At 42.3% G+C, this 25360-nt stretch overlaps 1 protein-coding gene across 16 annotated transcripts in view; it reads left to right on the forward strand.

Annotated features, from left to right (window-relative positions):
* MAST2 (microtubule associated serine/threonine kinase 2) overlaps nt 1–25360 on the forward strand; it is a 192033-nt gene that overhangs the window by 91842 nt on the left and 74831 nt on the right. For 6 of the 16 annotated variants that reach the window (XM_090146610.1, XM_090146611.1, XM_090146612.1 and 3 more), the window contains one exon: nt 6223–6254. In XM_090146610.1, coding sequence (XP_090002736.1) covers nt 6223–6254 — 32 coding nt within the window. Of the gene's footprint in view, nt 1–6222; nt 6255–8313; nt 8410–10308; nt 12458–15079; nt 15287–15393; nt 15610–25360 lie in introns of those variants that run through there. The other 10 variants (XM_090146608.1, XM_090146607.1, XM_090146605.1 and 7 more) reach the window with 4 other exon arrangements.

Genomic DNA, 25360 nt, shown 5'->3' on the forward strand with positions numbered 1-25360 from the left:
GGTGGCAGTTAGAGCTGGGCAGCCTGCTCTGCACACAGCCTGGATCAGTAATCTGCTTCGTGGCCTTGTAAAGCTAGAATTAGGTAATGAGAAAGATTAATGAGCTGTCTAAGCTGTGCACGTTGTTCCTCCCGATATTCCTCTCCCTCAGGCTAATCTGTGCAGAAATATAATGCATGTAATAAAGATTTGGAGTTGGTTAAGTATGTTAGTTCTCAGATTTTAAGCTATGGCCTGTCTAAATAAAAGGCAGAAGACTACCATGCATCTCAGTTTGTGTGTAGTTGGTCCATACATTTGGACAGCTACTTCGTTTTGGGAGTCAGTTATCTGACAGCCTGCTGAAGCTATTGCTGTTGTGTTTTATATATTGGCCGTTATGAGAGCAAGTCTTTTCTGCTGCTTCTTCTGTGCTTCTGTGCCACATCTACAACTCTTGGGGCTGCAGTGTGTAAGCTGTAATCTTCAAACGAAGTTATATCTGTGATCTTTTATGTGCTACATATTAAAAGTAAGTTTGGCAAATGTATTTGAAGAGAGCTGCTGCTATACAATTGCTCTTTTTTTTTTTTTTGTTAGCCTTGGGGAAGACAATCAAGCTGATGGTAAATTAGTTTGCTGACATCCAGGATTGAACAGCTGAGTTACTGTACCTGCTCTTCTTAATGTGACTGGGGTTCTCAGGGGTTGGCTTTAATTTTCAGAAACCATTCACTGTTTAACCTCAGTTGAAAAGCCTGGGATCAAATATGAAGGTAGCTATTTTCTTCACTGTGAAAGAAAGACTGCTGCTTTACTGATAGCATGGAATTAGACTGACCCGGGGCTCTTAGTCCCGAATAAGAGATAGGAACGAACGCTGCGGAGGAAATGAGACTTGAAGAATTGCAAGTCATTCACCATTCTGTTAGTGAGCCTTGGCTGCGAGAGCCCACGCAGCAATAACCCACAGCTCGGCTGCAGCTGCTGTGGGCCCAGGCTTGGTCAGCTCTCTGCTCACCCACTTGGGAATGTGGTTTGCATACGTTGTTCATGTTGTCATCTGTCTGTTCAAGCTATGATGTGTGGCTTCAGTTGCATTTGTTGACATGAGTGGGTTTGGTTGGGCCCATGGTGTGCTGCATCGTGTTGTACTGTGGGCTTCCAAACGTGATGTGGTGTACAGAACATGGAGTTCTCACTCCAGCTTATATTAAAAAAAACAACAGTATTTATCTATCTGTACATACACATAGACATACACATATATATATATATATGAATACTTCTAAAGTCTTATCCATCTATCTATATGATATGCACAGCTATGGAAGTGGAGCCTACTCAGAATATTATGTGAAAAGTGGGAATTCTCATCGGTTTTGAGATGTATTCTGTAATTACTTTAGGTCAAGTCACCAGTAGCCTTAGCCTTATGACGAGCCCAGAGGTTAAGTGGTACAAAAGGTTAGTGGGCAACTTCCAGAGCCATATATTGTTAAGAGGTTAATGTGCAGATGTGGCCCAGATCCTTCATTTTGCTTACAAAGGGGGAACTTTGTGTTGCTCAGGCAGAAGGGCTCATGGGGGGACAAGGAAATAATTGGCTGTGATTGAGAATTTTGTTTAAAATTGAAAAGGCTTTTGGCTTTATTTTCTTCTTTGCCATTATTTGAAATAAACCCGAGGCTTCTCTTTTTTTTTTTTTTTTTTTTTTTTTTTTGCAGAAGAGTACAAAAAGGCCAGAGGATGCTAGAAACATTAAATGCATCATTGGCTGATTCTTGACCCACTGTTTTCAAGACTGATATAAACTCTTTATTTAGAGAAATGGGGTCATCTGTCAGCCCAACAGCTGTCTTTTTTTTTTTTTTCTTTTTCCCCACCGTTGCTTTTATACATTAGTATACTTTGCAAATGATGTTTCTACAGACAGAAAACTTCTGCTGAGGCAGGGATTATCCAAATAAATAGTTTTGTTTGCTCTGGGTGCGTAGGGTTATTTAGGATAGCACCAGCTGAACAGGTGTACTGCAAACCATCGTAGTGCCATGCACGTGGTCCTGAAGGATCTGACACCCGCAGCCATGAAGGTGAGAGTTCCTAGGGATGGTGCTTTGGGGAACAGGAGTACCACTGGGTTTGGCAGCTCAGCATGTGTGCGACTGATCGCAGGTATAAATTCAGTACTCAGTAAGGTCTGGAAATGAAGCTCAGTGTCCTCCCTGTGTTTTGAATGACAGCAGAAAGTGTTTGGGTATTTGTTTTCTGTATTTTAAGCGTCACTGTAGTTAAGCAGATGATGTAACCATATGATTCTGAATTGGGTTTCTAAAAAGACAGTATATGATATAAAATAGCACCTGCAGTATATTCCATAGGCTTATCTGGGATTCACTACAGATATGGTTTGTGTTGCTGTTTAAAATTCTTTGCTGATGAGTTTGGCAAACAATTTCAGATGTAATCATTACCTGAAATTGAGAAGTATTGTTTTAATAACCATTTACAGTGATATGGTGAAAAGAAGGAAATTATTTTTCTTGACAGATTCTGATAGGAAAAAGAGGAGCTTAGTGTGGGCTGTGTGTTTTTTTTTCTTAATCACCATGAAAAATTCTTTTCTGTTAATCTGATGGATGGATTACAGTTTGTCCTTGCCTGGCCAGGTTGTATTTTCCATCAGAACTGGAGATTCTGACCCTCATTATATCATTTCTGTAATGCAAATGGTTATGTATAGAAAGAGATTTAATTAATCCCCTGCTGGTCGGTGGATACCCTAAAGCAAACGTATTCAGCAAAGCAAAAAAATTAAAACATGAGTGCACGGTACTAGGTCAATGAGTGTCAGTGGAATTTCATCATCTGTGAAATATTAACTTATTAACTGAAATGTATTTACTGCTATAGCTGTAAAAATATTTGTCTATTGTCCCAACTGGTGTGATAGTGAGCTGCCATGCAGGAAGCCAAGGTCACAGGCAATCTCAGGAATCACACTGGCTGCTCTGGCAAAAGTGTGAGGCATCCTGAAGGCAGCCGTGGTTCTCCCTCTAGTTTGAAAGGGCTGCATTTCGACTGCCATCAGTGCAGCTCCAGCATCCAACTTTGCCTGTGGGTCTGTGCCATATGTGCAGCTCCGTATTCAAGGGCAAATTATGGGATTGAGATCAAGTGACAATTGTGAGTGATGGGCTCCTGTTCTCTTCACACTTTTAGAACATAACGTATCAGTTTAAAAGATGTGGGTTGTCGTGTAGGTCAGTGAACAAATAGATTTTATTTCCATTCCATGTAGTGTGCATATATGCATGCAGAAAGATAGCACTCTTTCTGTTCTGTGAAACAATTGTGTTTTATGGCAATTTCTGTATATGAGAGATCACTATAGAATACGTTTTCAGTATTTATGTAGAAAACCATATGCTATGTAAACCAGAAATTATGCTTATAATGACCAATGTGTTTTCTGTTTTGATTTCATGAATAATGATGGGGCCAGTGAGGACCTGGTTATGTTGTGAGATCAGAACTGTAATGTGTTATTAGGGCATGATTTCATATCTGCATTATTTGAGATGATAAGATAGAGGGAAACAAATACAAGGCACTGCTTTGAAGAAGGGGCTCAGAACCAGCTTTGATAAGTGCTATGATGCCGTATTTCTTTCCCAAAATTCATTTTTCACTTCTTGTCTGCAAACCTGCTGCCGCTTTTGTCATGAGCTCAGGCTGCATGTTTAATAACTGTGCCTTGCAACATGGATCTGATACAAAAGATTAACTTTCAGAGCAGTCTGTTGCTGCCATTTGTGTACTGCAGGGTTTAATTTGCTTCATATTTTTTTGTGACGTAGGATCTGTGAAAGAGGTTCATTGTTTCCACTTCGAGAATTTCCTCGTGAATAATGTGCAGCAGTCATTTAAAATATGCAACGTTTAGTGTAAACCAACTATAAAACGTAGGGCTCTGTGTGGGGGTTGTGCTGTTATCCTACAGAGCGGATGGCAGGGAGGATGGCTGTGGGATGGTGGTGGTGTCTGCAGGTACAGGCAGCAGAAGTGCTGGGAAGACAGGTGTGCCTTTGGGAGAGGCCATCCGAAATCCCAAGCATTCATGGGTTGTCCTTGTTGGAAAGGTGGTCAATGTGAAAATAGCACTTCTGCATGAAGGGTTACAGCTGCACCCTGTAAATAGTGCTTCAGACCAAGCAGTTGCAGCTGAGCGCTCTTCTAGGAGTTATCTTAGCTCTTTAAATGTGATTTATTTTGAAAGGCTGGGTGGATGTGTAATGGCATGCTCAGCTGTAGAGTGGGTGGGAGCCAGTCAAATCACACCTCCCTCATCTTTTAGTATCTGAAACATTTAATCTGCACAATAGAACTGATTCTGAGCAGTTTTCACTTTCAGAGGGTATTTGCGAAATGCTGTTGGACTTCTCAGTTATGTTTCATATAGTAATTTAATCAGCATTTTTGTAGTGCTGCTGCGTGTTTGAGATTATCCCATCATTTGTAGGATCCACCCTCAATGGGTCCCACTGCAAAATTCCTAAGCCAGCATAAACTCCAGCTGAGCGTCTGCCCTGTGACCACATCTCCACTCAGGTAGTTGCTGGCACTGTGTCCCTTGGAGCTCTGCAGCTTTCCATGGGAGTGTCCTGAGATGGGCATCAATTCTGTCTGCTGCCTGCTCCCTCCTTGCTTCCATCCCCAGCAATTGCATGTTGCCTTTTTCTCTGAGATGGAACTTCTTTAGGTGACTCCAGAGAGGCAGAGCTCTTGGTTCTGCTGCTCACTGCTATCTCCAGTGACCATAGCACTGCTGGGTTAACTGCGAGCCTATTGATCCCACAGCCACGTGGTGCTTGTCAGGGCTGAAAAGGATCACTGCATGGACAGGGCAACAGTTCAGCTGCATTGAGATGTTATCTGCTTGCATGTTTTCTTCTTTATTTGGAAACCCAGTTGATGACAGATTTCAAAAGATGATTTCATGAACAATGCTCAAATCCTTCTTTTAACCTTGGGTGTGTTTGATCCTGAAATAGCTACAGTGTAGGAAGCATTAAGGCTTTCATCATGTGAGTAAAACAAGTGTCCAGCAGAGGAAAGGAAAAGGTTTGGCTGCTCCTATTACTGGATCATGATTCCTGCAGTAGTTTTTGGCAGAATCTCAATGACAAGAAGTGTTAGAGCTCTTCTGCAGCCCTTGTGCCTGGAGCAAAGCAACATGTGAGCCTCATATCTCAAAAATGAGAAGATAGATGAAGAGATCTAAAGACCACTGCTTTCCTTTTCCAGCCAGTGCCATGACATGTCAGTGCTTCATATGTCTGTGAGGGCCAATTCTGGGATGGATGGTTTTGGGAGAAGTGGATCATCATTTAGGTGGAGGAGGCACCTTTGTTCTGTTGGATCTGCTGTACAGTGGGTTAATCAGTTGTACATAGATCACTCACATGGTGTGAGAGATGCATTACACACAGAATCATAGAATCATTTCATTTGAAAGGGTGAGGCTCATCCAGTCCAACTCCCCTGCAATGAACAGGGACACCCACAGCTCCATCAGGTGCTCAGAGCCCTGTCCAATTTGACCCTGGGTGTCTCCAGGGATGGGGCATCCACCGCTTTTCTGGGCAACCTGTGTGTGTGTGTGTGTGTGTGTGTGTGTGTGTGTGTATTACACACAAACGTGGAACAGTGTGAGGTATATGATAATTACACCCTATCTACTTACCCACTTGCATTGGCAAAGAGCACTCATTGATATGCAGACTTCACAGTTGGAAGCTTTTAATTCTTCCAAATAAATGAGAGTAGACGAAATACCTTTTTAGAATATAAAACACACAACCTGTTATAGATGCTCAGGATTTATTATCTTACACACTTGAAATGTTTTGATTAGATCTTGACAAGTTTGTCTGATGGCAGGAATTTATTCCTCGATGCTGGGAGCTGTCAGCTTTGTGAGAATTCGCACGTGAAATCTGCTCAGTGCTGTGAAGCCATAATGAAATTCCAAACTTTAGAGAACTCATACTTGAAAATAATAAATGTATTTGTGTTTATACTTTTTAGCTCCAGCAGCTGCAGCGCTCCCCAGAGCTCGGCTGGCTGCTGCCACCTGGCGGCCCCAGCCCTAAGGGGCTGCTCTGCTGCTGCTGCGAAATAAGTGAGGAATACAGAAACAAGTGAAATTAACTCTGCTTTTTAATTCTGTTTGTTTTCCAGAAGGAGCTCAGTCTCCCCCGAAGAGGAAGCTTGTAAGTAGAACTATTCTTTATTCATTATGTGGTTTGATTTGAACGTGCATAGCAGTTCAGTTGTGGAAGCCATATAAATAGGCAGATCTCCTGTTTTCTCTGTCGGTGCTTTCAAGAATCTGTTGGGCACTTGGAAGCAGCCAGCTTGCATTTCTCTGAGGTTGAACCTCTATTCATTTCCTTACATGTAGTAGGAAAGTTAGCAGTAGCATAGGCTTACTGCTAATTATCACCTGCAGCTGATCCTCCCATGGAAGGAGCTGCAGTGCTGAGTGTTACTTGCTGTGACATCCCCAGAACGATTCGGCCGCCATCTCTGGTTATTGATGTGCTATGGACTGCTTTGATGACTGCTCTTCAGTCTGCGCTGGCAGAAACTTCTGTGCACGGATCCTGGACCATGCAGAGCATTCTGTGTCACAGAGATATTCCAACCAAGCAGCAGGTGTTGGGATAAGCAGGCTTCCAAAATTAAGTTTAAACAAGTAGCAGACTTCTAGTATTGTGATGTTTAAAAAATCTTAGCAAATTAACAGTTACAGTAAGAGAATGTAGCTTCTGCTGTGCTTACAGATTTGCGCTGGAAGAGATGGCACTGTTGATTGCATTGTATGAAAGGGAAAGCATGTGATCTGGCCGTGATTTGAAATGGCTTCCCAAAGCTTGTATGCCACAGACATGAAGCTCACAGAAGCACATAACCTTTCTTCCTCAGGTTTTTCTGAGAAATAACTTTCAACCATTTAATGCAAGCTCTCTCCTTTGTATAAGAGGTGGCATTTGGAAAGTGCTGTGTAGGCCACTGAACAATGTCCTGAACAGTGCAGTGAATCAAAAGGCTTTTTTTTTTTTTTAATGGGGTATGATCAAAACTTTTTATTTAGTTCACATGACAGCAATCAAACGCTCAATGAGTCATGAAAATAAGAACGTGAAAATGTTTGTATTTGTACTTTTTTGCCAGCATTCCTTGAAAGCAAGCTTGACTACATTTGTTGTATGTGTAGGAATGGTGGTGCTGATGAGTCGGAGATAGTGAAGGTTCTTTTTACATTTGGTGGAACAAAGAATTACCAATAGGGTTTGTGTTTGTTTGTTTAACACAACATTATTTTTGTAACAAAAAATGTGAAGTTGCAATTGAGGATGCCAGAGATTTTCCCTTCCTTCAAGTGTGGAGATGGGCATGGCACAGAACTATTCATACATTTACATTTGAAATACTTGAGATACAAATGAAATCCTTCAAGTGTATAACGTTTTGTTTGATTGTGACTAAACAATGACCGTTTTATTTCTACACTGATTTAACACCTTCAGCTTTTATTACTTGATGGTAGTTTTCTGCCATCATAGCAATCTATGTCAAGACGACCCAGGTAATAAATTTAAAGCAAAAACTCGCAGCTACTGGTGAGACTATGAAGCCTGGGAGGAATTGAAATGTGTTCAATTAGTTGCATTTGTTACGTAGTTGATTACTTGTATTTTCTGGAATTACAGATTTTGTTGTCAGTTCTACCAGATGACTTTTCTTTCCTTAAGAAGTGTAAGTGTTTAAGAACTCAGTGGTGCATTATGACTTATGTATATTTGTGTTGATGCCATATTGATAAGCATATGGGATCACTGAAGGTACTGTGGAACTGAGGCATCTGATTTGGATATCCCAATATCAGAGTGCTTACTTGATGTAAAATTAAAAAAAAAATAAAAAAAATCCACTTTAAATCGGGAATTAGAGAAATTTTTATCAAGAAAAGCAATAATAATAATGTGTGTGTATGTATATAGTATATGTGTTATATTTATAAATTTACTTAATCATTCTGTCAAAAGGAGTGCCCTAAGAATGTGCACTGAGATACATACTGTAGGCATTTCTCAGTTCTTCTGGAGGCTTTTCTTCTACCTGGATCAACTTACCAGCGAATATCATATGCAAAAATAAATGTATTCTGCAAAGGCATTGTACTGTAGCTAAGAAGTAGGGGTGGTTATACATACAGTGAGGCCCTGAGTCACTGGCTGTTGTTCATTGACTTTTGTTTGTTGGCAGGAGGGAAGCAGGAATTGACAGATGGATGGAGCCTCTGGCTCGGAGCCAGGAATCCTCAAGAGCTGCATCCATTTTCTGCCTTTGTCACAGTTCAGGGTCAGTTGTGTTATATAGAAATATATAGCCACTCAGCATTTTCTCTGCTAGTCAGGAGGCTGGGGTACATTAACTGCTGTAAAGCAATCGCATCATGGCAGCTAGTCATTATTTGCCAGCAAGCCAGAGGTAAAAGGAAGACTTGATTATTCGCAGAACGGCTCAGGTGAGAAGGCACCTCTGGGATCACGTGGCCCAACCCCTGCTCCAGCAGCAGTACCTACAGCAGTGTGCTCAGGCCCGTGTGCCGATGGCTTCTGGAGGTCTCCAAGATGGAGATTCTACAACTTCTCTGGGCAGCCTGTGCAGAGAAGTGCTTCCTCATGTTCAGAGAGAACCTCCTGTGCTCCAGTTTGTGCTTGCTAGGTCATTGTGTTGGTTGACTGTTAAGTTAGAAAGGTTTTAGACTGAAATAGTGAGATTACTTGTCGTCGCTGAATGGAGAAGGGAGAGCCCTTTCTGACAACGCTTCTAACTTAGTCTTTATCTGACTCATTGCTTCATATTTGCCTGTGTCTGCATTATTGACTCTATTTTTATGCAGGAACTGACTGTATGCATGAACAACTGCTGCTTCCCTTCCTTGTGCTGAGGAAAAGAAGTGGAATTATATGTCTCAGTATTGAGAGCACAAGCAATTCTGCCAGCTAAGGAAGGTCTTGTATAGAAGCTGAACTAAAAGAGAGGTAGAATGGAGCCTGGGAAGTCTGTCATTGGCTCCTCTTCCATGTCAGTAGAAGAGAACACAAACTCACCGTAATGGCTTTGCACTTGGAGGTCTTGCAGTCCAATCTTAGTGAGTAGGCACCTGAAACGGGTGGTGGAGTTGTGTGCAGGGCATCATTAAGAGAAATGGCTCAATTATTGAGATACCATTTTGTTGTCATTGTGCTTGAAGTCTGTGCCCTCCTATGGAGGGTTCAGTTCAATACACTCAAAGAAATCTCACTCAGCTGAGTTGTATGTTGTAAAGAGGTTGAATAATACAGGTATTAGTAGAGGTATGAGTAGTGGCATTCTGTCTCTAGTGTGGCTCAATAATCAGAGTTCAAAGTTTTCCTTGAATAAATTATGCATGTAAATGTATTGGATATGTTTTTCTCGTATTTTGTTCACAAAAATAATTACCATTCATGAATATTTTCTTTAATATCAAACAGCAAATGCCAAGTGATAGACCCAAACTTTGATCTCCTTCTTATTAGTGGAAGTGGTTTAATTACTCAGGGCTGTTACCATGTTCTCTCCTTTCGGTGCTAGAGATTGTTCTTGTATTGCTGCTTTCAGCTCCCAGGTGTTTTGGATGTGCACCTGCATGTGAAGTGCACCAGGGATGCTCCAGGCCTAGAAGGACAGACGCTCATGTCTGTGTGTGTGACACAGTGCTGGGGTGGTGGCTGTGGGGTTTCACTGTATGCTTACATTGCTGCCTTGGCTGCCCAGCAGTCACTGGATCTGGCTGGAGATGCATTGGGATCAACCAGTTTCCTATTTGCTGTCTCAATATTAATGAATGCAGTTGTTCATAACACAAACTTTATTGACATGTTCAGGTTTTTTATGATATTTGTGAGTTTGTTTGAACTCCCCATGTTTTCTCGGGCAGTTGACCAGCTTGGATTGCTGTAATCTTTGCAATGTCTAAAGGTAATGTTTTATTAGAAAGAAAATACCATTTTTCCAAATTGTGTCTAAATTTGAAAGGAGTAATTTCCTCTGCAAACTCAATTTGCAACACCAGCTTTTAATTTCAGATGCAAATTTTGGTACTAATTCTTTCCTGCTGTCAGACATCTGTACCAAATGTACCTTTATAGTGAATGTCTGGGGGAAAATGAGCCTGGAGATATAAGAAACATTAAAAATGATGATTACCCAGAGTATATTCAGTAAAAACAGTTTTTTTTGTCACCCCAAAATAGCATATTTTGATGGCTGTAGAGATTTCTGTGTCATCAAAGACCAAATGCTGGCCTTGTTGTGTAAGATTAATTACAGTTAGATATGGGGAGAGGTGGGACAACAGTAAAAGATTTGAATAATTCAGATATTACCAACTGCTGTTTTGATGGTGGTAGGTGCTGACAGGAGATGGTATGAACCGTAAAGTTGTGTGTCTGTCTGTATGAAATATGGTGAGCAAGATAACAGTGTATGATAAAGAACGTGCAAGGCTCTTACTGATGACTTTATTCCTTTTAGTGTATTTTAAAGGGAATATTCCCCCCCACTCAAAGGTATGAACCTCTGCAGCCCTAGGAGCTTCACAGCATATTTCATTAAATAACAGTTTACCTTACCCCTGGCTTCTTGACAAAATAACACTTACACACACCAAGGCACCTCTCTGAGATGCCAGTTTATATTGGCCTCTACTTCTGTTCTTTTAAACTGTAATGCTTAGACCTTGGAAATAACAAATTTGATAGCAGCAAGATGCTGCCTGATGTCTTTATCCTGTTCTGCCCAAGTGCTTTATCTATGGAGGAGTGGAGGGCAACATTGGGTTGCTGCCCATCTTGGAGGGTGGGCGTTTCTGCTGGGGTCTGTGCTGGGCCTCAATGGAAGCCTAAGGAGAAAGGAGCAGTTCTGGGAAGGGGTGAGAAGTTCTGTTACGTTTGTGCCCTGGCTTGGGTCTGGAAGCAGGGTAAGGGATGGTGCCTTCCTGAATGCTTTCTGCTGTGATATTTTTGTAGCTGGGGAGGTGGCATGCACTGCCTGCTCCATCCTTCTGCATGGGGCACGGGCTGCAAAAATAACCCAGAGCTCTCAGCTGTCCGTGGGACTGGCCTTGGGGGAGGGATCTGCTGAGTCCTTCCTGCGGGGTTCTGTGGGATGCTGCTGCTTGTACCCGAGGCTTTAAGAGTGATCTGGGAGCACTGTTCTTATCAAAGAAGCAAAACCACCCCCCTGGAAGGGATGTGCTCCTGGCACCCCAGGCTGGTGGTCGGTGTTCCTGATGGGACTGGACTGCAGGGCCTGCGATCTGTGCCTGCCACCGCTTGCAGATAAGGGCTGTAATTGGGGATCTGCTGTGATGGATGAGAGCTTGTGACAGCAGCAGCTTCCTATGCCTAAATATGGGCTTCAAGAAAACAGGCATAACGCTTTAAAATCTACCAAAGATACATATTTGGAAGCTTTATTTGGAAAGCTGACTTCTCACAGAGAACTTTTTAGGAATAGTTGACGTTAGGAGATGGATGCTTTCCGCAGTACATGACACTGCTGTAGAGCTGATAGCAGCCACCAGCTGCACGCGGAGTGCCGGCGTGTTTGCGCGGTGCAGGGGAGCACTGTGCCCTGCTGAAGGACATTACATCCCCGTGCCCTGCTGCTCCTGAGCTGGTGCTGGCAGCCACGGGAGCTGCAGCTGAACGGAGCCGCACGGGGACTTTTTGAGTACAGAGCTGTGCACGTGCTGAAGGGGGTTGATTCTGATGGGACAGGTTCACGTGTTTGCTCGCCGGCAGAGAACAGCTGCTCTTTGCACTGCGGATGACTCTGCAAAGGCTCTGGGTGCACGTGGGGACTCTGTTCCTATCGCGGTGTGAGTCTGCAAGCTGGCATGTGGGATTTGTGCCAACACCCTTTGGAGTGTGCCTTCACGTCGTGCCTGCCATGTGATTTGGGGAGAGCTGCCCCATGCAGTCCAGGAGAAGTTTGGTGATTTGCTGAGCGCCAAATTGGGCTTGCTGCTGTCAGCCCAGCAGCTCAGGTTGGTGTGTGTCTGACTCTTCTGTGCCTTCCTGCCATAAACCAGTGGGCTTTGTTGCCTTTCTCTGGATCGATCGATTCATAGAAGATTTTTTTTTTATTTTTAATAATTACATGTTGGACATGAGCCATGTGACTAAGCTGGACTGTTGCTGAACTCCTGAGGTCTGTGTGGCACTGGGGCACACGCAGCACTCGGGATCGCGCTGATCGCTGTGTGCCCTGCGCTCTGGGTCTCCTCTCCTTGAAGCCTCTGGTTGGGGGCAGAACCACAGAGCACCACGATGAAGCGGAGGAAGCAGAGGCTGGGAGCCCCGTCGCTGCGGATCCAGTAAGGGCTGCTGTGAGAAATGAGTTGCACTTAAACATTTCAAGTGGAGATGGTGAAGAAAACAAGGCAGGCTATTCTGTGCTATTCTGTTGCTTTTTGTTGTTAGAATTTATCCATCTTGCTTATTTGGCTATATGCAAAATTTCATTTTGAGAACTTTAGCATATGGAGCATTTACCATAAAGTACAGCCAGAAAAAAGAGCAGTATCTAAATGTTTTTAAATGACATACATTGTGCATTGTGTTTAAGTTTTGTACCTGGTGTTAATTAATGTAGTGAAGCTAAATGTTTGGAACTCTCTTTCTAATTAAATCACTCTTCCAAACCTAATAAGTACTTCAAAGAAAGCTGTCACAGGGCTCTAATCTAGAGAAACTTTTACTACCTTTGTTGTCTTCTTAAACTAAGGCAACATATGAAAATTTCTAAATTTGAAGGAAAAAAAATAATGATTGACGTTGCCATGTGTTATTTCTACAAATTAAAACAAATCCTTTTCAGTACTTTACAAGCACTTTGAAATCTACTGGTGAGAATGGCAGTTTATTGAAGCGACGTTATTATTCCCATGGGTTACGGGAAGGAAGTCATCTATTTAGTGCTGTGTGTGTAAGCAGCAGGGTTAATGGAGCCTGCCCAGGGATGGGAGGAGCAGGAGGCGGCTTAACCTCCTTCTGCAGCCTGCAGAGCCCACCAGCTGTTTAAGCAGAGATTGCTCCTGGGGAAGTTTGCCTGTACCTAACGGTAGCTGAGTGATAACAACTATTCGGGAGTTAAAAACACTGAACATTCACAGCAAATGTGCTCGGCTTCAGGACTTCTCATGGAGAATGTCTGAATACCCAACAAAAGCTGGAGCACGTCCCAGATTTCCTTCTTGCTATGCAAATAGAAACTTTTTTCATCCCCCAGTTGCAATCACAGTGATAGTTGTAACAATATGGCAGCACCAGTTTGTTCTAACGCTCGAGCGCACCGAGCACTGCCCAGCACTGCCCACATTTTAAAAAGGAAAAGGCCAAACGTACAGTGATAGCAGAGAGCAGCTGTGGCTGGTACTCTGTGTGCTGTGCTCCCTGTGTGCAGGAGGGCTGCATGGTTTTGTGGAGTAGGTAGTAGAGAACTTGCATTTTCTAGTAATGAGCATAGGTGAATCGTAACACTGACTTCCACTGTTTAGATATTAAATGTTTAATAACAGTTCTTTTGTAACTTTCCTTGATTATATGTAGTTACATGTAGTTATGTGATTAAAAAAACCCCAAATTCTCCATCCAGAGATGATTTATTTTTGGGTCAGACTGATGGTTCCATTTGGATTCCCTACACTGAAAAATTAGAAGTGTTTGTATCGCTGCTTATGAAAGAAAATATGGTTAGAAGTGAGGTAGCAAGTTGTATAAATTTCCCAGACTAAAACGCTTAGTTTCATTATTGTCAGTTAACCCCATGAGGGGTTCAGCTGAGCAGCCGTTCCACACTGCCCTAACACCAGGTGCCAGCCATCCTGTCCTGAACTTACAGCTGATATGTTCCGCATGTAAGGATTCAACACAGGAACAAAGACAGTATATTGTTGCCTTTTTCATATAACTGAAAGTTCAAAACATGTTGTCTTGTCACTTTATGGGAATCTGGGCAGAAGGCTCTCATCATTTAAGTGAATTTCACAATACTTTTTTTGATTAACCAGGATTTCTTTATAGTATCAATATTTGTAAGTTAACTTTTCCTTTATTTCCAGTGAAGGACATCTCATCGTGTATAGTTCAATAAAGTAGGTCTTAAAGCTTTTTCATGTTAATGTAGAAGCCTGTTTGCAGCTTTCTGAAAAGCAGCTACTTAATGAAATGTTCTGTGCTCTCTGCTTATAGGAATACTTGTTGGCTGCTAACTCTAGGCACGGTGTAATAATTCAGTTTGCAGTACAGTTTGCAGAACTGGACACAGAGCTGGGAATCAGCCTTCTCAGCTGCAATCCTAATGCTGCTGTGGCTGTGCTATGAACGAGTCATGTAACCTCTCTGTGCCTCAGTTTCTCCACTGCTCAATTAGAATAAACACATTTTGCAGTGCTGCTCTCAGGCTTAATTAGCTGTTTTAAAACATTGTCAGTGCTAAACGTTGTCCTTAAGGTAATGGTTTGTGTAATTCATGTTTTCACTGTTGACTGTTTCTATTGTTGCCATAGCTGTGGTGCAGAACCATGGCTCCCAAATTGCAGCCTGCGAAGGCTGTGCTGCAAATGGCCCATGTCTGTCACTGGTGCCATTGCCATCTTGGTTGATTTTTCCCAGCTAAAATTTGACGTTAAAAGTATGGACAGTGGTGTGTGATCCAGAAAACCTGGGAATCACTAAAAAAGCAGGACTTGGGTAATTCCAGATCAGAAGATTTTTGTAGTGGAAAAACAGTATGGAATAGATACTGTGTATTGACTGACAAGTACGTTTTGGTTTGGGTAATAATTGACTGACTTTGACCATTTAGGTTATTGTAGATAGAAGATTGAGCACATGTTTTGAAAGTGTTTTTTTCTCTTCCTTTTTATTGATGTGATAAACAGAAGATGTGATATTGACCCTGATTTATTTTCTTTTCTACCGTGGCACCTTGTCAGAATCTCCTCTCCTTTGTACTCCCACTGCCGAGGAAGTGATGTTCATCAGCACACGTTCTCTCCTACATCTGCTCCGGGTCTGCAGCACCTTAAATTCCCATTTAGTGCTGACTGTGCACTTGTCACTTCTCCTCTTGTATTTTACCTGAACTCACAAGCCCAGAGCAATCCATCTAGCCCATGCTACAGCCATCCATTTCAGTGGAGGTAAGGAGAGGTATCAACTAGGAATTTCTAACCGTTTGGTGTTGCTGTAACCACTTATGAACTTAACAGCTTTTTTGTTCAAAAAAATAAAACCTAACAGAAGGGCAGAGCCTGGTAATGTGTAATTTGCTTTCAGCCTTGTAGTGTACGGGTTTACGTTGCATTTCTACACATTTTTTAATTAATTTCTAGTTTAAGGCCAAGAAGATAAAATGAATGGAGCCCTGTCTGCCTGAATGTGCACGCAATTTCCTGACTGCACCTTTTGCTGCCTTACATGTGCCTGTTCAGCCCTGTATGAAACAGCAGAGGAACCCCCACAGGTATCACTGATGTCAAGAAAAGCAACCGCAAAGTGCAGCAGCCTGGAGTGTGGCCCTTAAGAAGCCCTGCCTGGAGATGTGGGTCTGTGCTAACCTACTGCACTCTGTTCTGTTCACTGTAAATCCTTGTTAGCTTCTATGAGAAGTCAACACTCTGAGGTCTATCTGCAATACAGTGTCCAAAAAGGATAATGAGTAAAATGAATCCTGATATCAGTACACTTAAGTACGGGTAAGGAGTTTGTAAACTGGGGGGCAAAAAAAAATAAATAAAGAAAAAAAGGCCAAAACAGCTCAGTTTATACTGAGGTGCTTGGGAGCTTGGCTGACGTGTTTCACATTCAGGATTAGTTCTTGCTTTATGCTGTGCTGTTACAGAACGTGCAAGACCCCAGTGGAAACCTCTGGTTCCCTTACTAATGATTCCTAGTGGGATTGCCCCAGACAAAGACTAACATGATCTAGAGATCTTTGTGTGTGCAATTATGAAATTGGAGCTAAGTGGTACCTGCTTAAAACTTGAGCCAGCAGAGAGCTGGTTTTGAAGCTCACATACTGTGCTGTGGAGGTAGCTGGTCAAATTTCAGCTGCTCATCAGGTGGTAATGCGATAGCCTCTAAACCTAGCGTGTTATTTCAGAGGGAGATTGCTCCTGCTGGCTGGCTCTGAGAGGAGTAACAAGAAAACGTGAAGTTTAGCTATTTTAGGCATCTGTCCCTCTAATGGAGAGAAATGTATATTGCATCTGTTGGTTGGAAATGGGGCTGTCAGCAAAGGATAGAGACGTTGTTCATGTCTGTTCTTGGCTCGTTGTGCATTGCCATGGGGAGAGGTGGCCTCCCACCCTGCTGCTGTTGCTGCCTTGCAGAATGGGAGCAGCTCTCCATGCTGTTCTGATGAGCAGTGATGGAAGAGCTGCCTCTTATTGTTTTAATGTCATTGTCACCAATATGATTGGGAATGAATTCTTGTTACGTAGAAGCTGCTATTGGCAGTTCTTTCATAAGGGTGCTTAAAGGTGGCTGAATGCTGTTTAGAATTGAGGCTAATTAACAGTCTGGTAAGTAGTAATTAATTATCAAAATTAGATTATTAAAGTGGGTTGAGAACTGCTCCTTCTGTGAGGATACCTAATGATTATTTATTGACTTCTAAAGCCTTTTTGGTGCTTACTGCTCTTTTTCCTCCGAGTGCTCCAATCTTCAGGCTTCTGGCATGGATCAGTGTTATCATTAAGAATAATTCATAGAAAAGTCACGGTATCAAGTTATATTTCACTGTTACTATGGTCTCTTCTTGTTGGTAATATTTTTCACATATGGGGACCTTCCAGCCATCTGCTCTTTAAATGACGAGCGGTTGATGATTCACAGAGACATGGCTCTGTGTAAGGGCTTAGGTCTACTATAATAACTTTTTATTTTTGTCCTTGTTGCTTTCACCTGTGCAGCTCTTGATCCAGCTTTATCCTGCCTTTGTTTGTTGTAGTTTTGTTTACTTGGTTACAGTGCCTGTGATAGTCATTGCTGCTTGCTTGGAGCAAAGGTTCATCCTGGCAGGTTATTGCTGTCATTGATCTGCACAGCTTAACAACCCCAGGTTAGCCAGGCAGTGGCTCATTTCCATCACTGCAAATAATACTGAGAACTGGTGGAAAATGTAACTGAAAGGTGTATGGCTTCATGTTAAATGTTCTTATTTTTTACCATCAGTATATTGCATTTGCAAGTAGCTGTATAGTTTTCCCCTCTTTGTGTGGCACCTTTGATATTTCTACATGGACAAATGAGCAATTGTTAGTTCATTTAGCATGTCAGTTAGCATGGAAGTGGTTTCCTGGCTTCAGAAAGAATCAATCGAGCTGAGAACAAAAGTACTTGATACACATAGCCTTTGAACAACTGAAAATAATGTAAACCTTTTAAAAAGTTGTGAAAGTAGCATGATTACTATAAAAATTAAATGGATAGTAGATGAAATAAGACTGCTATTGTTGAAGCAGTCATGGGTTGGAATTCAGATCATGTGTCTTTAGGAAGAAAAGGGAATGGTGTCCAAAATTGAACTGAAGCTGTGGGCCTCGTGTTTGCATTCTGGCCTGTGCTCGTTTAGGGCTAGCCAGGAGGTCTAGTTAACGTGTTTCTCAGCTTTTTTATGAGTTGGTGAGTCTTTGTACACCCACATTAGTCCTTTAGTTCAATCTAAAGGTGGATTTACTGCAGTTCTTGATACTGAGTTGCTTTCAAGATGCAGTGAATTTAATTGTTCTTGGAGGTGAGGAGCCTTGAGACTAAAGCAGCACGCGCTTCCCTCCATTCTGAGGAGCACTGCACCCTGTAAGTCCCTCAGCAAGAGATAAGTTACTTTCAGTACTTCCAGAGAGGGCCTCATTGTGCTGTGGTGCCCTGGTTCTGCTTCTTGGCTCTGCCGGTGAGGTGGAATCTCAGTGGGAATTTCATTATCCTTTATCAAGGGAAGAGGTGGATTCCACTGTATTACTCCAGGGACGTTTTCTTGGGTTATTTTGACTTCATGAGCTCATGCCAACTGTGGTACATGTTCTTACAGAGCTACATAATTGAGATCGTTCTTTTCATTGAGACATTTTAGCCTTATTTTGTTTTGTTGAGGCATTTTAGCCTTTCTAAAGTTTATTGATAATAGCTATTGATTTTTTATAACTCTGAGGAATAGTTTTAAAGATTTTTGTTTGTAGCTTATGCCAGATGTGGTCACCGTTGCTGGATGTCATGGTGCTCAGATCCTTGCTGTAATATGTGAAGCAAACCAGGAAACCTAACCTTGCTCCAGAATGCTTCATTTCTAAGCCTGCCTTGATGTAAAGCCTTTCTTGTGTAAGCTGTCACTGGGCTGAGGGCACAGCCAAGCCTGGAGGGTCTCATGTACCGCAGCGAGCCCTCAGCTCAGCTGCAGCCACCTTGCTGGGACATGCTGAGACACCTTGGGGCTGGGTGTCTCTCTTTTTTCAAAATGTATCTGTGTGTCTTGGTGAGGGTTGTGTAACTAAAGACTCTCATCGCTTTAATTTCATGATCAGAGAGTTTCTTAGAAAAACAATTCTACAACAGTCACAGGAAGCTGTTGGTTTGAGGAGTACATGTGCTTTCCAACAGCAGGGCAGCACCTGCAAACAGAAGTTCTGTTTTTCTAGGTAAGGTGAAAAACATTTCAGAATTCAAATTTGATGAAATTCTTAATGTTTTTGTTTTGAAATACCTCAAGGTGTGTCAAGAATTGGTGATAAGTTTCCTTTCTCTACTCAAACTTTGTCTTAGTTTAAAGTCCCTGATACAGCTTCTTGGTAAGTTTGTTTTAGTTCGTATCCTATTTGACAAATGTCTGAGCATTAATGAAAAGGGCTGTGTTCAGGTGCAATGATGTTTGGAAATTGTTCTGGTTTGGCAACAGGTGACACCTTCCTGGATTAGTGCTTGATTTGATGCAGGTTCTGTTTTCCTAACTGTGCTAAATAATGGGTCAGCATTTACTGCAAAGCAACGTAGGGAAACAGTGTAGATGAGAACTCAATAACAAGTAATGGAACAACTCTGTTGCTGTGTCATTATGCCTTATATGAAATGGTGAATTCTGAGTTTATCATCTTTTTGCAACTGGACTGTAATGCACATCTCACTTTTAATGAATGAGTTTCCCAGAGTTCGTTTATTTTTAATGGATTTTTTTAATTTATTTTCTTTTGTACCAATTGTTATTCTTGGAAGTAGCAGATGGAGACTGAGACTATAAGTAGGAGATGGAGACTATGGGGAGTCTTGTGCCTTGTATTAAAGGAGTGTACGTACCTTGCCAGTAGCTCCATAGCCTTGTTGGCTCACACCACTGGCAGCCGAGGGCTGAACTGGGAAACTGGTGATTCCAGCAGGTTGTCACATGCTGCACAGTGATGTTGGTAACAGCATTGGCAACTTGGTAAAGCTGTAGATACAGGCTGTGAGTGCCCCAGTGAAACCTGTGGATTTTCTGCCCTGTCATTTAGCCACACACAGTTTCTCTCTCCTCTTGCACGCTGGGGGTTGTGTTCTGGGACAGTGGTGTCCATGCAGGAGGTGCTCACCTTCCCTTACCATCCTCAGGGGAAGTATTATGCACTTTTTTCCACGTTGGGCTGTATAATTTTTCATGCAGGGGCACTGTAAATGCTGAAGTCCCCAAGTCCCCCCTGGGGCTGCAGCAGTGGAAGCGTTAAAGCCCAGGCTCGGAGCAGGAGGTGTGAATTCCTTGCTGCAGGCTGCCCTCTGCTACCACTGAGGAAGCACCACCTGCAGGTCTGTGAGGCCAGAGACTCCCGGAGGGGAGCATGTCCCTCTGCCTTGGTGAGCTAGAATGAACTTCACTGATAAGCTGAGTGATTCGTACCTGTTGTTTCTGGCTGTGCTGTGAGGTGGCCAGGTACTACTTCTGGCTTTGTCTTGGAAACCTTTGAGTGTGCAAACGGGCTCACAGTGCTAACAGAGAAGTACTAATCCCCAGCACCCAGTGCCAGTATAACAGACCTGAATCAGACAGGAGCAGTGATTGCATGACACAGGTGCTTGCATTTGCACAGGATTTCTTCTCAGAAGGAGCAGTGATGCAGTGGCACAGCTGCCCAGGGAGGTGGTGGGGTCACCTGGAGGTGCTCCAGAACCATGGAGATGTGGCACTGAGGGACGTGGTCAGCAGGCATGGTGGGGTGGGGTTGGACTGGGTGATCTTGGAAGTCTGTTCCAGTCTTAATGAGTCTGTGATTCTGTATTCTTTTTTCAATCTCTCTTTTCTCCTGTCGGTGTTTTTTTTTTTTGTTTTTTTTTTTCATCTAAAATATGTTTATCTTTGTCTGCCAGATTCTTTTGCAGTCCCATCTCACCATATCTCCTAAAATTTTGCTTCTTTGGCCAGTGTTTATTCTTCTGTCATTCAATCCCTGGTGTGGTACTTGAGAGTGCAATCTTTTAGCCTAGTTTACATTACACTGTCAGTATGAATTATTAACATCCTAAAATAAAATCTTAGAACCATAATCTTTGCAGTGGTGAAAGAGCTCCGTGTGCTTCGTGTTCCTTCATCCCCTGCCCTCGCCTTGCTTTGGAGCCTCATCCCTGGGGCAGGGGTGTCACCGACCCGTGGTCAGGAGGGCATCGGAGCAGTGACACCTCTCTGGGTTGGAACAGGGATTTGTTTGCATTTAAAAAAAAAAAAAGAAGAGAAAGATGTTATGGAAGTAGTACTTGGGTTCTTTTAGAAAACCACCCAATTTTCCACACGAATCAACACAAACGTTTAGTGGAAACATTCCTTTAAGTCACAAGTGTCAGCATTTCACTCGCAGAGAACTCGCGATTAGTTTGGACAAAATGGAGTTGGTTGCAGCTGCACCCTTGGCATGGAGGAGCTGCCCTGGGGACGTGTCCCAGCCTGCAGCCCCGGTCCTCGCGCAGCCTCCTGGCACCGCCATGGAGCGCAGCACCGGGACCTGTCGCTTCTGCAACTTCTCCCTCCTGCTTAGGAATAAGGGCAGCTGCGGGCGGCACCGCAGGACGCCGCGGTCCACTTTGTGCATACTGCTGCTGTAAGTGACCGCTGCTGGGAAGGACTTCGCTTTATCATTTCGCAAGTCGTGTTTGCTCTGCGGAAAGTGCATGCTGTGGACAAGCAGGTGGTGTTCATTTACGGGTGTGATTCAGTAGTTGTGCAACGATATTTGAAGAGCTGAAAATATTGTTTAGGTTTATTTCTAGCTTCATTTTTGTAGGTAGCACAGAAGCCTACATTTGTATCAAAAGTCCAGAAGGTGTTTGTTTTCTTTTGTCTACCAGGTGTGCACAGTGCTCGCTCTGCTAGTCAGAACCTGGGGAACAAGTAAGGAAATGTGAGATGGAGATTCTTCTTTAGCTATATTTTCTTTTTTACTTAGATCTGAGATATTTTAAAGGTTGCTTGGTGAGGCAATGGGCTATATTTGTTTTAAAAATGTCTGAGCAGTGCTCTTATATATTTGTTATATTTTTTTGCTAATTGTATCATTTGTTTATGCCGTTTTGTAATGTGCTACAGTACAGTATAATAAAATCTGGAATTGCAAAATTTTAAATATTGTTTCCAGTATTTTGAAATGAGGTTTTCATTGGAGGCTGCAGAAATCACTGAGTTTCATATCTGTCTATTCTATACTTCATTTCCAAGCAAGGAGTTAACTCTGGACAAATTTATTGTGTAAGTTATTAAATCTGTCTCAGCGTTTCAAACTTCTGACTTGTATGGCCCTATTATCACCCTATTTACTTTTATTTTTACATACCTATATAAATAAACATGTATCAGGTGAGGTTCTAAATATCGTGTAAATTTTAAGAAATGTCGCTTTACTAATATATCACCTTTGTGGGTTCCCCAGAGTTACTGTAAACCAGCTTATAAAGATGTATTGATCTGTAATTGTACAGAAATCAGTGTTCCATGCTTGTTCTTGTGCTCATCTGCCTTGCACATTGTGCATTTCTCAGAGGCTCGCGACCTCAAGTAGTTTGTTTGCCTGCTGGTTGATGATATGTTATCACTGCTTTCCCAGACTTTCAGATTAAAGCTAAGCTTTTGCTGTGAAGATTGATATTATTCCAAAGGAATAACTAAAATAGGGACCGATTTCCGTTAAAAATTCATGGCCAAATTAGGATGCAGTTCTGCCTTAGAACTGGGTGAACTTTTTATCCTTTTTTTTTTTTCTAATACCAGTACTCATCATGTTCCCTCGCATGGTTTTGATTTCTCGTGTATCATCTGCACCATGGCTTATTTTGTAAAGTCTATTCTTATCCCATGCTCCAACTTCATTAAGAATTTATGCCTGAAAATGTAAAATTCATCCTCTTAGTCTGTTCGCTGCATTAGCATTCCCCTTGCTCCCAGAATAACTCTTCCTAGCCAACATCCTACAAAATAAGCCTTTTGTTTCAGAAAAGCCATGGTAAATGCGAGGGCTTTACAGTATCCTTACCCTTTGAGCCTCAGTGTGTTAAACAAGCAGCGAGGAAATGAGCTGCAGGGTGGAAATGCTGGCACTGAACATGCAGGTCGGGACAGATAGGTGGAACTATACCCAGAAACAAATCAGGTGGTAGCGCTGCGTTGGGAGTTGAGGCTTGATTTGCCTCTGCATGATGTGCAGCCCAAAGGAGCAGCTCTCCTTCAGGCTGGCTGCCAGCCATGCTGTGTTGTTCTTTGTCCTTTGTGGACATGGTTTGTAGGTGTGGGTGATGCGTTGGTGGTTGGACTGGATGATATTAGTGGTCTTTTCCAACCTTAATGATTCTGTGATTTGACATGGTGCTGTGGGATGAGTGTTACATGTTGGGCTCTTGTGTAAGTGATGGGAGCCCTACTTGGTATTGGAAGCTGATGGCTGTGGTCTTGATTAACAAAATCTGTCTGATTCACCCACTTATGTAGCTGTGTTGTTTCCCCATCTTTGCCATTTGCTTCTTTCACTTACCTTGGTTGTGTTGTCTCTGGTTATAACCAACCACTGGTAAGTTCTTCACCCCTCCATCCCTACACAGCACAAAGTACCTTTGTTGCTGCTTTTTCTCTTAATTTGTCCTTTCAGTTCTGTACTATAATTTCCCCATAAAATAGAGGATAGCAAACACCTGCTTTACAAATCTGCTTTGCTGAGGTCTTGTTGGGATGGTTTATGGCAACATCTGTCGAGGACTGTGTGTTATTGTATATACAAGACCCCATTGGGCAGGGCAGGGAACCAATGCTGGAGGAGCTCTGCAGAGAACAGGCAGAGATGTTGGTGCTGAGCTGCTTAGTGGAGGGGCTGACGTGAAGATGCCTGGGTACAGCGTGATGGGTTGATGGTTGGGCCTGATGATCTTAGAGGTCTTTTCCACCCTTAATGATTCTGTGATTCCTGTTTGCAAATATGGTTGCACAGTTAATTCAGTAACAGAGTCTTACAGGTTAGAAATAAATTTTTAAGCACATCTTTTAAGTGCATCATGATAAATTATTCATGATTAAGATGATAAAATGCCACGGTGGCAACAGGAGGCTCAATTTGTGTTTTCTTCTGACTGAGTTTTCACTGGCAGAGAGGAGGGAAAGTCTTTGCAGCAGGGTTTGGAGGTCGGAGCAGCACTGAGGTGCTCTGTTCTCACACAGTGGTCACCAGGTGTCTTCAAGAATGTTTTGGATAAAACAAGAGGAGGTTTCTGTCTAAAAATGAAGTGAGGTTTTCAAAACCAATGCTCAGTATTGTTATTTTCCAAGTGGCTCCTCGTTTCTTACGGCATTTGAATTGCATGTTGAGGGTGCATTTGATTAAATAAGATAACTGACATTTGAATCATACATGAAGAAAACAGCCTAGGAAAAGAACGTTAGTTCTAGTAACGCATTTAAAGAGACTAATTGACCTTTCCATGGCATTTGAGCCCAATCATCAATTTGCTGAGCTGGAAATCGCATTAAATGAATGTTGTATTGCAGTAGCCAATATCTTGCTAGTGCAGTTTGTGAACAGGGTAAAGAATACGACCAAACTAGAAAGTGGTATTTTTGTTAATAGGAATCCAAAGAGAGAATTTGAATAACCTTTGTAGAATTTGGGGCACAATTAAGTTTGTGTTTTAGCAGTAAGTCTTCGTTATCAATCTTTAACAGTGCTTTAACAGGGCTGCTGCTGTGCTGGGACACTGCAATGCATTAGCTAGCATTTCAGGCTATTCGCTATGATGACAACCCCAGTTAGTTCAGTAACAGTGCCAGATTAAAGTTACATGAGAAGCTGGCAGCTTTTATTCTGGTATATGAGCATACAATGCCTTATAGCTAATTCTGCTGCAGCTCAGCAAACGTTTCTGATCCTTTGAATCATTATCTAAACTAATGGAGGCTGTTATCTGCATGGGAAATGCACACCAGAGAGCAGTTTGGTTATTCTTCACCCCAGGAAACTTGGTTGGTTTAATCTTGAGCAGCGCAGGTCCTTTGGAGTCCTTCTGTATGGAGCTAGTGCTTGAAATCTGGGCGCAGGTCTTTGGTTCTGTATTGGGTTGTGGTGGGTGCATGGAGCTTGGCTGCTTTCTGCCAAAAAATGCAGGAAGAGGAGATGGTGTGAGCTAGCAAGTAACAATAGTGATGTGAACCCGAAAGATTTATCCAACTTCGCGTCCTCTGTCTGACTGCTGCTTACATGGCTCGAGATGGCAGCCTGCTCAGCACTTGGTAGGTCACTGTTCAAATAATAATGATGCCCCAAATAGCTCAGCACACATCTTCCATGTATTTCTTTTCTTTTCATTTTTTTTTTTCTTTTTAAAGGATCTGTGCTCTGATTTTTTTTTTTTTAGATTTATTTTTATATTTTTAGAGGTATATAGGAAGAACTTTCCTTTCTTCGCACTGAAGTTCAAAGTTTTCCACTGGAGTTATTACATATTGCACAGTTTTGGTGACACCATAGCGATATGCAGCAGGTATCTCTATAGATCTTCATCAATTTTATTTGTGTTAATTAATATTAGTTGCAGTGCTGTTCTTCTCTTGCTAAGTATGCCATTTAAAGTTTCAAACAAAATTGAATTGAGTGTATCTTCTGTTTTTGTTGCCTCCAAACAATCCAGCTTTTGCTAGTAAAACAGTTTTAATTTCTAGTTATTTCTAGTGCCTAATTTGTGTATTTGAGGTATACAGCTATTCAAAAATGTCAGCTGTGAGAGTGCCA

The sequence above is a fragment of the Phasianus colchicus genome, chromosome 9 (assembly GCF_987193195.1).
Source record: "Phasianus colchicus chromosome 9, bPhaCol1.hap1.1, whole genome shotgun sequence".
NCBI lineage: Eukaryota > Metazoa > Chordata > Aves > Galliformes > Phasianidae > Phasianus > Phasianus colchicus.